Genomic DNA, 13,736 nt, shown 5'->3' on the forward strand with positions numbered 1-13,736 from the left:
GCTTGGCTGAGGAATAGCTCACCCCATTGATTTCTGACCCTAAAGATAATGGAGCAGAACCCCTTTGGTGTAGGTTCCCGTGGAGGGGGAGATGTTTCCTTCGAGCTTCTCTAGCCGACTGTATTTTTTCCTTTACCTGTCAATAGGTCTCAGAGATGCCCTTTTTTAGTAGTGCTGCGACTTCCAATCTTAGGGCGATGCAATCCGCGGTGTTATGACTATGGTCGTCGTGGAATTCGCACCACTTGGTCGTGTCCCTCTTCGCGTTGGGATTGAGCTTGGCTAGCCACTTCACGGTAGGTCACATTCCTTTCATGATTGCTACGACCTTTGCTGGTTCGACGTTGAGGTTGTATTCTGGAACCTTGAATTGGTTCGATCCAAATGGTCTATTTTCGGCTCTAGTCGGCTGGCGGTCATATGGTTTTTCTATTCTGCTCGAATTAAGGGGAGGGGGTTAATAACGTGGCTCAAACGATCTGGACTCTAGCCTTCTTTCATTCCACTTTTGGTGACGGTCATCATATCTAGTATGCCTCATCCGGTTCACCTCATCTTCCTCCGCCTAATTTGGATCACAGCTTTGGCTAGGGCGTCTTCCATTATGGTGCAGCCGAGCTTCGTTAGGTCTTTTTATAGTTCTCCATCTAGGAGGAGACCCTTTCTAAAAGCATCTATCACCGTCTCTGGGATGGAGATTTTTTCTTTGTTGAATCTACTGACGTTCTCTCTCAGTGGCTCCCGCCTCTTCTAGTAGACTCTATATAAGTCAGCCGACAGCTTCTCAAGTTTCTTGCTGTTGGCGAATTGTTTAACGAAGGTGTCAGTGAGTTGGGCGAATTAGCTAATTAAGTTGTTTGGAAGGTTAGTGTACCATTGAAAAGCTGGTCGGGAGAGGCTTGAGTCGAAGCTCTTACACATGCAGGCTTCCCTCAGTGTTCGGGGTACTGAGGCGGCAAACATCCGCTGGTTGTATGAGGCTATGTGGTCATCTGGGTTGGTTGTGCCATCGTAAGGCTTCATGCTGGGGATAGTGAATTTGTGAGGCATCTCGGCTAACGCGATTGCATCCACAAAAGGTGAATCGGCATAGCAGTGAGGTTAGCTTTTTTTGGTTGGGATTGGTATTCCAGGTATACACCTCATCATTGTCTCTATGTTAGCCAATCTTTTGGCCAATATCTACTTCATGGGCGAGGCAAAGGCCACCAAGTCGGCCTGCTTGGTCATGTGATTCGCACTCAGTCTATTTCGTTAGGTCAAGTCACGTGGGGTAGCTTCGCAAACCATTCCATCGTATGCCACTTTGTAACTCGGATCTCCATTCATTCCCTCGGGTTGGGTGGTTCCCATTGTGACTGATTGGCTGTTTCGACCCGCATGGATGGTAAGAGGGGTTGTTTGGGAGTCGCTCAGTCTGTGGGGATGGATGGACTCAAGTGGGGTGGATTGAAGGTGAGGGAGCCCACTCGACCTGAGAGGATGAGTCAAGTCGAGTGGGGTTTGGGTATGAATTGTTGCTTGGAGATGAGAAGGGATGGCAAGGATGAGTTGTTCTTGTTATGGTAGGTTTTTTGTTACTTGGATGTCTTGATCTTGTGCCTAAAGCAGGTCGACTGAGAGTGGCTCTACTGGCAGTCCCGGCTCAATTGGATTCAGGGCTGAATCGTCCACTAGTGATGAATAGAGTTGTCGCAACCTTGTATCCAAGATCGTTGGTCTGCGATCTAGAGTTTTGAGAGGCAGCATGGATGGAACTGATGCGCAGAAACGATTGGGTTGTACCTGACAGGGCTGAAGCTCAAGGTCATAAAATTGACTTACCTTCTCTTTCAGAGACGGTTTTCAACCCGGATGGAGGCGTTTTCAGTCTGGATGGCGATGTTCTCAGCTTCCAGTGTTGCCACCTTGTCCGAGTGCTGTTGCATAAGGGCAATCAGAGCTTCAAGTCTAACCTCGAGGCCAGGATTTGTGTTATCTGAATTTTCAGCCATAGAGAGTTTACTTACGAGGTAGGGTTTGAAAGATGAATGATTGCCAGAGGCCCCATGGTGAGCGTCAAACTGTAGATACAAAAAATTTACCTTTACGAAAATAGGGTCTGATCCCGTGAGGTTGAGGCCACTAGCAATCCGCTGTACCTGCACACGCAAGAAAACAAGCGTGAAGTAAACAGAAAACACCAGGGTGGTGTTTGCCATAGGCACTCTGACGCTCAAGTCAGCAAGGCCGAGTGAGGCTAATTTAGTGAGGGTTAGGGAGAGAGAAGGTTACCAGAAGTTTAGTCGAAGACTATAACTACGGTTGTGATGCGAAAGTCTTGAGAGAGAGAATTGTGGGGTCTGAATTTGTAATTTGTAATGTTTGTGTCCATTGTGAAAGGATTGACCTCTGTTTAAATAGCGACTGTAAGATCTTCGAATCCTAGTAGGATTGAGAGTCCTTGGAGTTGAGGTTTTGCGAAAAAGGAGAACCTTTGGCTCCCTTACCTCAATAGGAAATGGAGTCCCAACGGGTTTAAGACACGGATCTTAGACGAATTAAGGTAGTGATGGACCTCTTTGATAGAGTTCGGATAGTACCGAGGTAAGTAGGCGACCCTAGGCTCCAAGGAGATCCTAAGTCCAGAAGGTGATCTAGAATCAGAGGGTCTGGTCCCAAATAAACTGGCGGTGAGGCCTAAACGAATCAAGCCTCTGCTGATTAGGTCCAAATGGTGAGCAACTGGATAGATGTACCGAACGGACCTGATATGCAAACTCTGTTACAGGCCCAATCGAAATTGGGCCTTAGCTTCGAGCTTTGTTGAAGGTGTTTTCGTCTTTGAGCCTATTTGGGCTAAGGACATTTTTTAACCCTAACAGCGTCCATTCGAGGTGGACACCTATCCATAAGAAATAGACTCTCATCCATATAATATGGACGAAAGTCCATTATTACCAAAACAATTCGTCCAGATTAGTGGACAGCCATCCATTTGTAATAAACTACTGTCCATCAAATATGGACCAACGTCCATAATTATTGGACAGTCATTCATTCACGAAAGACGTGTTATAATGTCCAACGTGACCGTGTCTACTCGGATGTCACATAAGTTGGTATAACAATTCGATGAGATTAATCAGTATCTGTAGCATTACTCATGGAAAAAAGCTGGCTTAATGGGCTCGTTTATGCAATACCCCTCTTTTCTTTTTTCCAAATGCTTTTCTTCATACTTTACATGTGTGGTTGGTTAGGGGTTATGTGAAATTACTCCAATAATATCATCTTCTATTACTTACATTATCATGTTTGATTGATTACTTATATTATCATGTTTGATTGGCAAGTAATATAAGATTTCGGTGATCTTTTAAAACCAATAGTTAGCATTGTTAGTTATATTGATGGTAATCTGAATATCACTATTTTCTTACATATTATGAGATTAATTGATAATCTTTTTTTTATTACAATTTCACCCCTAACTATTAAAACTTTTGGACAAGAATGTCTTTATTTTGAAAACAATTTACAAGAATGTTCATGGACTATTTTGTCCTTATACACAAAACTTTTAGATAAGAATGCCCTTATATTGAAAACAATTTACAAGAATGTCGGATCTAGCCACCACCGCCCACCACCATCGGCGACTGTCAGCAGACATCGCCGGAACGGCGCATGACTAGTTGGACATGCACGGGTTTGTGGCCGTTAACGCCCATAAATCTGGCCAAACGCCAGATTTATTCTGGGCGGAATAAATCTAGCCTGAAACGACCAAATCAACGCACAGCCGACCAAATCTGATAGGTCATGTTCTGACGACTATCAGCAACCGACAGTGACTTCGATGAGTGAGGTGTTTTTGTTAATTTTTAAACTTTTATTGTGAGGGTGTTTTAGCTAAATTATCAAATATAAGGGATTAAAAAATAATCTAAATAATAATATTAAAAAAAAAGGACAATTCAGTAATTAATATAATATACCCATAAATTTATTATAATCTAACCGAACACATTTTATATAACATTCTCAATAATCTTCAAAATAATTTATTTTTTCATTAATATAACAGAACTGAACGCCCCCTAATACAAATATAAGGCGTCACATCTTGGTTCCCCCCTGTGCATTTTCTGTCCACTGGTTATTGAAGTTCCAGTTTCTACCCTGAGGCTTTTATCCGCAGTTAAAAGTAGCAATAAATAATCACTTACAGGAAAAGTAGATACATGAATGGTTACCACTTACCACTATCAATCTACCAACCTTGTAGGAGTAACTTCATATGCTGAAAACATACATATTTTTACGGTAATTGTTAAAGTTTTGAGTCCAATAAAATAAAATTGAATTTTGAGAATATTAAAACAAATGTATTTTGGGTTTTTAGGATAGGATAGTGAAAAAATAGTGAAACAAATGCAGCCCATGATTTTAGTTTCCAGTTTCCACAGCTAACTTCCTTAGCATGCGAACATTGCAAAACAGAAGATAAAAAAAGTTGCAGGTGATGAATGAGCAAACCACAAAGTGACCTGATTTTTTAACTGAATAAATGCCACCAAGAAACAATCTCTGCTATTTAAGTGTTCATTTCTTGTAGTCAAATGGCCATCACAAAACATCTCTGTTATTTAAGTGTTTAAACGAACACCCAAAGATTCAAGTCGGATTTTCCTAGGGAGGTATCAGGAAGAAATTGGAATAGAAGAATATCAATTCATGTGTGCACACTTGAGAAGGACAGAGATAATAATCAAAGCAGAAAACCATCCACACAAAATATTTTTTCAGATTTAATCAAGTCAAAATTGTCTCCGAAAACAACAGTATAGTAAATCAAAGATAAAAATTAACAGAAAGCATAACTCATAGTTTGCCTCACTTCATTTTTGCCTCTGTAAACAGAACATGACGATTCACCCGAGGGTCTATTTTTCGGAACTCAAGCTTCCCAAAAGTTTCTTAGCACTCTTCTTCTTGACATAGAAGAATCCAGTCCCAGCAGCTGAGACAGCCGACAACATAAAACTCTTCTTCTTGTCACCCATCCCTCAAGTTACACACAAAAAAACCAATCAAATTAGCACAAACAATCACCCTAAGAAAGAGGCTGTGTGACAAACAAAGCAATGTCATAAAATTACTAGTCCAAACAGAATAGATGTCTACAAAATAAAAGCAATTTGTACACAAAATTATTATTTTGCAATACTACATAATCTCTATGAGTGTTGAAAAGAACATTCAAAAATTCAATTTTTAAGCAACAAAAATAACAACTTGGGAAATTTGAAGTACTTACTGTTGAATCCACGCAACAGTTACTAATGGGATCAGTGAGGTTGGTGAGACTGTGAAGTGAAACGAAACGACAATGCAGAGAACGAAAGAGAAACCCTAAGGAAACCCGAAGAAATAAACAAATGACCGAAATAGCCTTTTATTTTTTTAATTATTTTTAGTTGCGCATGTTAGCCTCAAACTTGGCGCACTTTAGTATGAAGCTGCAGTACCCTAAAACTCATCTCTCTCTCTCTTCAGTCTCTCGGCTGGTTCTCAGTATTGAAAAGAAAATTTTAATCAGGTGAAGAAAAGGTAAAAAATTACGAAGAAAAATTATATTTTTTTATTTTTAGGCTCAAACCGTGAATTTATCTCATTAATTACTGGTAAACCGTTGAATTACTGAATTGGTCAGGTTAATTTTTTCATTTCCCCAATTTGTTTCTTTCCTTTCGTTTTCTTGGTAACCGAACAGCATGGCGCTGAAAATTTCGGATTTTTGTTATTGTTTTGTTAGGTGCAGGAACCAATTGGAGATGGCGAGCGCGGTGGATGCGGCGGGAGATCCGATCCCAACGTCGGGGGTGCTAATGTCGGCGTCTAGCATATAGGGACGAGATGCCAACCGGAGAATGTTGAGTATTAAAATGCAAGAGAGTGATCCCAATCCAGAGAAAGTCTCGATAAAGGTCGCCAAGTTCCTCTTTGTGTCCTTGGCCTGTAGTGTTGGCTGATCATTATTAGGTTTTTTTTTTTTTTTTTTTTTTTTTTTTTGGTATCGAATGATTCTGTGATTTGAAGATGGAGAAATTTTAGTATTGTAGGTTCATTCTTAGTTAAAGCAGGTTCTAGTGTTATGCATTTTAGTCCAAGTTAATTTAGTTTCTCCTATCAAACAAATAATAAAGTCTAGCTTAATTTAGCCTTAATCGGTTACATTTGCATCTTTGATATGAAGTTTTGTTCTTGTATTCAGTTCAAACACGCAGTGGGTTTTTGAAATACCTTGCAAACTTCACTGCATGAACTCACAAAGTCTTTGAATCTTTGGTTGATTGGATGCAAGATAGGTGATTTTGGAAGTTTTTTTCTAAAGTGTTGTGTTGATTAATAATTTTCATATACATGGTACAAAGTAGTTCACATATGAAAACACGGATATATGCAAACCAGAAACAAGGATTAGTTTTTTTTCTTTACTGGAAACATATCTTATTTTGAGATATGATTTCTGTTATGCAAACTGTTGTATAGAGTTAATCTGAACCACCAAAGAAGTTATACTTAATGTGGGAGCATATAAGCTCAAAGCATAATGGGTCCATATACTCAGTTCATTAACTGTGTAAATCTTTTTTTCTTTTTTTTTTTTTTTTGGTTCTGTTTCTATTTCTGCTGCTGGCATGTGACTTTTAGTAATTGTAGGATTAAGATTAAACTCACCAGTTTATATTCAGCACTATATGTCAATCTAGATTGATGAGAACCAAACTCAGTAGTTCTGTTACTATCTACTCCTCACAGCATAATTAGTTTTATCAACATAATCTCTGCAATCAAGTGTATACGGTGCTAGTTGAATTTTTTAGATTCAATACTATATGTTTATAACTAATGAATAAATTATATATGTATTTATTTAATGGTTATTAAATATTTGACTTCTTAGGAAAAGAAACTACTCTATTTGCTATGAATCTGCCTTGACAGTAATATCTATTTTATATACCTATTTTAATAATTTGTTAAAGTAGTAATTCAATTTTTGATGTTGACATACTAAAACATGAAGTTAGATATACCATTTCCAGATAGGAACTAAGAGTAAACTTTAATTTATTGTCTCAAAATCGAACTGATTGTACTGTGGTAAACAAATTGAGCTATTAACTACTTGATGTGGCTTGTGAATCGAACTCAGAGTCTCAAAGAAGATAATATTTATGTTTTATTATCCAGTTCAAATAAATGAATCAACTCGGACAAAACAAGATAAATTTATGTTCATTAATCCACTTCAAATAACCTCCTAATCTTGTAAGTTTGACTCGTTTAGGACCTTGTTTCCTATACTCTTTATATTGTAGAACTCACTTGAGGCTTTGTATAATAAATCTTTTATATATTAAAGCTTTTCTTTTATCTCAAATGTCAAAACGACCTATCGGCAATCTTTGCCCTTCATTCAGATGTGAAATTCTTATTCAATGAATTACTTTCTAAAGTTTTTCAGTTTCGTACACTTAACTTGAATTGATATAAGCCTCTATCTGTTCCAAACGTATGCTAACCTCCGTAATCTTTCTTCCTGTGAAAGGGAATATCTTTTCTTTCTTGTAACGTTAGCGGCTATTTAATGAGCATCCCCTGCTGGATGAGAAAACCTGTAATGAATATAAAAGACTTCAATACTTGTAATAATTCCTTAAAATGATATTTGAGACTTCTTGATACACAACAAATCTTTCTTTATCTATCGCCTCCCAAACTTGCTCTTTCCAGCTCTGGATATGGTTGGTTCTAATCCAATAGGATATATTTCTGGTCCTCTATTTTGTTATGATAAGTACCTGTTATACAATTTATCTTTTGTTTACCTTAGGATGTTTTGTTTCTCATTGTGGGTGAATTGTTATTTTTTTATCGTCTGCTTTGTCTTCTCTTACCTCAACCTGTGTTCTGAATATCATGTTTTCTCCCTGCATATTAATGATTTTCTCTAGTAGCTGGTTCTTTCAAACACTCATCATGAATACTTTCTGATTTACCTCACCTTACAGATAGTACGTTTAATTTTCTAAATTATCGGTTTATTTTATCATAGAAACTGGCTAAATCCTCTTAGAAACTGGAAAGTGTCACCAAATGTGAGGTGTGCTAGTTGGTTGATTTCTAAATGCTGAAATATTTACCCTGCAGGCTAAAAGACCTTCATCAGAGGTGCACAAAGGAGATGGATGATTATGTTGGTTGTATGTATCCCACACAAATGAGTTCGATTTATGTCGCAAGAGCAGGAAGCATTTGAGAAGGCATGTCCTTGGAATGATTGGTGAAAGATACTTGTAATGCCATGCTCAGAATAAGGTCGATCACTTTGCAAGAGCAAATACTGTGTTGCCAACATTTTAATGTGGAACTTGCTTTTCACTATGAATATTCACCCTTTTGTGTGGTTGAGATCATTTGTTGAAATGTTTCTGATTCAAAAGAATGCCGCTCTACAAGCATAATTGATGACCTCATCATTTCTGTTGCAAGGAGGGCCGCTTTTGATATGTTTACTAGAATATGAATTTTTATTAACATCAACAGGGACCCAAAAAAAAAATAAAAGTTTCAAGGATGGTTCAACTTCAGCTGCAACTATATGATTACGACATTGATGTGTTGAACGTCTGACATTACTGGCAGATTATTATGTGTTGTTGCCTTAAAAGCTCACACCATTCAATTCTGGGTAAGGTATAACTAAATTAAAGTGTTCATCAGTAAGAAAAGGGTTCACGAAACAGAACAAAGAAATGTTACGCACATGCTAATGGGTCTATATTACCAACTGAATTGTCGATGTCTTTGTCGAGCTGAATGAGACATTTTATATTTTTCTACTAAATTAGTAAATTTAAAAACCCGTCCCTTGAAATTTAATGTACCCTCGAGGTCGAAGGCAGCCGGTATTGGCAAATGGCACCCGTTCCTGCATTCAGAATTGACAAAACAGGCGAATTGGTGGAGGAAATCACACGGATTTAGCTATTCCACAAATTATAAACACCAATTGACTAGTCTAGCAATATAAGATGGATTAAAGCATCAAAGATGAGCAACAAGTAGCAACATCAGTCATAAGTCATATACCAATAATCCTAGAGTTTTAAACACATTCATCTAGCTAAACTAATACTTGGGAGTACTCTTTCAACCAGCAACTACACGAACAGCACCTTGAGGAAACAAAACTTGACCAGCTATCAGCAAGGACTGCATGTAAAAAAAGATATAAACCGAATCATTTCACTGGCCACATGTAATCAATTCAAAATGGATGTGAGAAACAAACAGAACTTCCAACTGAAGGATATTAAGCTACAATCAAGGACAATAAAATTTACCTTCCATCCCTGAGAACCCCAAACATCTTTTTCTAGACTTGTGTTGTTACATTTATATTAGAGAAACCAATATCGCCTACCATAAGTTTAGGCGTTACTGCAACAAGTTATTCATTTTACTTCAGCATAGATTCTAATTCCAAAGCTATAAGCTATTCAATTTATTAGCCAAGCATATCGCAATGGCAAGCCCATAATTCAACAGATCTCCATTTGACAGCTAAAAGTAAAAATCTTATACATTTTTATTTAGGATATGAAACAACAGAATCCATGTTCCAGCACCAAATTACCTTGATTGGGGCATGTATAGAATTCTGAATGCTTTAATTAGTGTATACCAAACATACTTAGGTAAAAGAATAAGATTTAAGTTCCATTCCAACATCATCGCTACAAAAGGCTCCAGTAAATTCTGCTCACCACTATGCATCAATGAACTATATATCTTTTATCTTTAATAAATACCAAGCCAAGACCTAAATACACCCCAACCACTCAACTGTCACTCAACCACCCAAGAAGGCGTGTAGCCTTCACAAGGTTTCTGAACTCTCCAGATTCAGAACCTCTAGGTAAGAATAATATGGCCCTGAACTTCCGATTAAGAATTGATTAAGTCATCAGTAACCCCAAAGTTGAAGAATAAAAAATTGTTAACATTGAGGAGAAGATTAATTGCATCCATTCAACAAAAAATAGGAATTGAGAGAAGCAACTACCTGTAGAATCATGAACGAGACCTTGAAGGACTGCGACCATTACCCCTCGGACTCATTGACGGGCTAGATGCATAATTCCTCTCATCATGAAAACTCCGACCATTTTCCCTTGGACTTGGGGACCTCTGGTTTGACCTGTAGTCCCTCTCATCACGTGGAGAAGGGGACCGTGAGACAGATCTAGATCGCCTTGGGGAGCGATAATCATCCCTATCCCGATGATCCCTGTTTCAGTGGCAAGGGAAGACATTTATGCCCATGAGATATGTCTACAGTGAATACATGTATGGCAAATCTTTTAGACTAAAAAATAATGACAAAAACAAAATAAATCAGATTATAGAACAACTTAAATATATCCAGAATGAATACAACATAAAAAAAAATTGCATTTATATTTGCCACAATAATAAAGCCTCTTCCAATCTGTATGATCCATAAGACTTCAGAATGAAAGCCAACTCAGCACAACACGATAGATAATCAAAATTGAAAGAGATGACCTGTTTTAAGATGAGAAAGTTTTCTAGTCACATCCTCATTCAAAACTAATTGATCAAAATATGACTTTTACCTTTTCCATTGTTTCAGAACAAATATATAACACTTGGATCCAGACACTGAGAGTTAGGCTCTATTATGTTGTACTGATTGATCAGCATCGGACAACTTCATAGCTTCTTTGCCACAGCTTTCTAAAACCTCAAATTATGTTTTTTTCCTGGACAAAGCCATCATACCTCTCTACTGGTAAAAACTTTGAATAGCTTCCCTCTTTGAAGATGATTTCTTTCTTTGGCCAACTATATGCTCTTCCTATATTCTTTATTAACTGGATAGTATATGCAAAACAAGACATCAAACTTAACAATTTCTTATTAAAAACACTAGGTTTATAAGAAAAAGAAAAATATAAGGTACACATGTGATACTAATCATTTCTCACACCAAGTTTAGCTGCCCAGTTCATTCACTGGTAGCAACCCTCACTAACCAACGGTCAAAGAATAAGAAAAAGCCCATGCAACTGGTAGACAATAGCTGGTGAAGGTGAGATTATTGATAATCTTATGGAGTAGCTTTGATAGAAAGATATGCATGTTTTCCATGACTTTAGATCTCTTTCTCTTTAATCTCTATAATCCAGAGCCTTTAAAGTCTCCCTTTTCACTTTACTATCTGCATAAACAAGGTCACCAGCAAATATTATTCATATTCATCATAACACAAGACATTATCTCTAAGGGGAAAAAACCTCTGTACATTATTTTTAAACAGTCAGAAGGAAGGTCATCATGTAGAAGGCTTGGATGTCATGAGATTATTATAGTTGGTACTAAACCGGCAAGATTCCCCAAGCTTCCACCAAGAAGGAAAGGTTTCAATTTCAAAGCCAAAATTAATTCTTCATTTGCTTGGACGTCAATAACCCATTATGCAGCTGCAGTATATATGCTCACTAATGACAAGTGTCATAAAAATTTGATCGATTTAGCACCACTAAGAAATTGACATTAGTGATAAAGTAATGTAACACAATTAACAAGCTGACTGAAATTATCAAAATATCCAAGACAAATTACTTCTTTCCAGCCAGAAAAGAAGTATCAATATCATCATTGTTAGCTGTAAAAAAAAAAATAGTATACAAAAGCATGAGCCTTGATGGATATGCCACTTTCATTATCTGCCAAGATTGGCATACAAACTGCTTCAGATACCAATGAAATTTTTTTGGCATGCCAAAGCAGTAGTATCCCAAACAATAAATAAAAAACCCACAAGATGTCTGATGATGATGTGCATAGTGTATGATACCAACAAAGAATGAATGAAATCAGTTGATCAGTCGTTTTACATAAAATAACAAATATAAGAATTCATATCTATGCTTTACAAGAAAGAGATTAAAACTCTTAAATCTTCACATAGATAAATTCAATACCTTGAGCCATGCCTCGCTGAAGGTGAGCCGGAGTAAGCTGGAAACAAAACATAAATAATGATTTAGCACAAATTTTAAAGTAGTAAAAAAGTCTATCACCATCAAGAATATTTTCAGACATGTAACAGACAAACTTGAACATGGTTGTCTCAAGAAGCTCAAACAAGCAAAAGAAAAGTCAAACTTACAACGATATCGGCGTCTGGGGGACCTTGGTGGTGTCCTCCTATGGCTTCCTCCATGTCGACCACTTTAAATGAAGTATAAAAAGAAAAATACAAAAAAAAAAAAGGAATAAATAACTACTTGATTGAATCAAATTTTATTCATGCGGTTTAAATAGTTGAAAGGTAGTGTTCAAAGAGGAAGACAAAGACAAAAACTTTCTTCGGTCATACCTCACACGGGTACTCAAACGCATCTCTTGAGGAGTTTTCCTATTCTCCTCAGCAAAGACAATTTTTATCTCACGTCCACCAATGAGTGTGTGATTCAACCGTTGCTTTGCTTCAGTTGCATCTTCACCATAGCGGAACTTCACAAATCCAAAGCCTCGTGGCTCCCTGCGAATTCCAAGCACACAATGCAACACCATGAATTCAAATACACTATGACCACTTAAAATCAAATGATTGAAATTACAGATGAGAAAAGCATTTAAATGAACTGTTATATATATCAATCATCTGAAGAAGGATCTATAAAGCAGTGACCAAGCTGTTATCAGCCTGTCTAGCGTTAATTAGAAGCACTAGAGTAATGTGCAAAATAGAACAAAACACAAAATCCAAAAACTGAAACAAACGTCAATGAGCATCAAAAGCTAAAGCATACCCAGTGTAGTAATTTTTTGGAAGATACACATCCTTCACCGGACCATATCTCTCAAACGGAATCCTAAGATCCTCCGGCCTGCACAGTAAAATGAAACTCTTAACTACTAAACCAAACAAAATATAAAATTGACAAAAATATGTATGTTCCCACTAACAACTCGTGAAGCAATTTTCTCGTCTTTCTTAGGTATTAGAATCATTAAACTTTGACATAGTTCAATAATTAAACCATAACGAACAAAAGATAGACAGAGCTGATAAAATCCAAACAAAAAGAAGATAAAAAGACCTGGCGTCGAGAGGGAGGTTTCGAACAAGCAAACCAGAAGGACCGGGAGAGCGGCGGTCGCCGTAAGACCTGCGGGGCTCATCGTCGTAACGCTTCCTGCCACGTACACGGGGGCTCCTGCTACGGTGGCGAGGGCTGTAGCTACGGCTACGACTCCTATACCTAGCCATAACCCCTTCAATTTGGGAAGAAACAACACAATTTAAAAACCCTAACCCTAACTGAGAGAGAGCCAGGGAATTTTCGAAATTTTGGAGGGAGAGAGAAGTACAATAAAGCGGGGACAAGTGAAGTAAATATAGCTAATTCCTCACGGTCTCACTTTTCTCTGATAATAATTACTAATTAAGCAGCATTTTATATATACAGAACTTTTATTCGAAAGCACTTTTTAAGTGTCTTTTGTTAAAAAAAACAAAAAAAAAAAAAAAAAACTTTTAAATATTTGTACCAAACACTGCTTTGTCATTAAATAATAATAATAATAGACTTAAGGATAAGGTTAATCAAATAATTACATATTGCACAAATAATCAACATTTTGTA

General features: G+C 37.3%; 1 protein-coding gene and 2 pseudogenes across 1 annotated transcript; 1 reads left to right on the forward strand and 2 right to left on the reverse strand.

Moving 5' to 3' along the window:
• Positions 1-4,878: 4,878 nt before the first annotated feature.
• LOC116109954 lies at positions 4,879-5,054 on the reverse strand (annotated as a pseudogene).
• Positions 5,055-5,819: 765 nt separating this feature from the next.
• Positions 5,820-8,339, forward strand: LOC116109935 (annotated as a pseudogene).
• Positions 8,340-8,863: 524 nt separating this feature from the next.
• Positions 8,864-13,527, reverse strand: LOC116109953 (serine/arginine-rich SC35-like splicing factor SCL28). The gene is made up of 7 exons (XM_031396194.1): positions 13,191-13,527; positions 12,900-12,977; positions 12,464-12,628; positions 12,254-12,315; positions 12,066-12,102; positions 10,121-10,345; positions 8,864-9,267 (listed from the first exon to the last, which is right to left on the reverse strand). Exons 1-6 carry the CDS (start codon positions 13,358-13,360, stop codon positions 10,129-10,131), a joined length of 729 nt encoding a protein of 242 aa, XP_031252054.1. The 5' UTR covers positions 13,361-13,527; the 3' UTR covers positions 8,864-9,267; positions 10,121-10,128.
• Between the last annotated feature and the right edge of the window lie 209 nt (positions 13,528-13,736).

The sequence above is a fragment of the Pistacia vera genome, unplaced genomic scaffold, assembly GCF_008641045.1.
Source record: "Pistacia vera cultivar Batoury unplaced genomic scaffold, PisVer_v2 Contig591, whole genome shotgun sequence".
NCBI lineage: Eukaryota > Viridiplantae > Streptophyta > Magnoliopsida > Sapindales > Anacardiaceae > Pistacia > Pistacia vera.

Bases quoted from the DNA above. Each gene is read 5' to 3' on its own strand.
- LOC116109953 (XM_031396194.1), bottom strand. From the start codon at position 13,360: ATGGCTAGGTATAGGAGTCGTAGCCGTAGCTACAGCCCTCGCCACCGT. The intron at 12,103-12,253 runs GTAAGTTTGACT...TTTTGTTTCCAG, and splicing joins CCCCAGACGCCGATATCGTT to CTTACTCCGGCTCACCTTCA. The intron at 10,346-12,065 runs GTATTGAATTTA...CCACTGAAACAG, and splicing joins TCAGCGAGGCATGGCTCAAG to GGATCATCGGGATAGGGATG.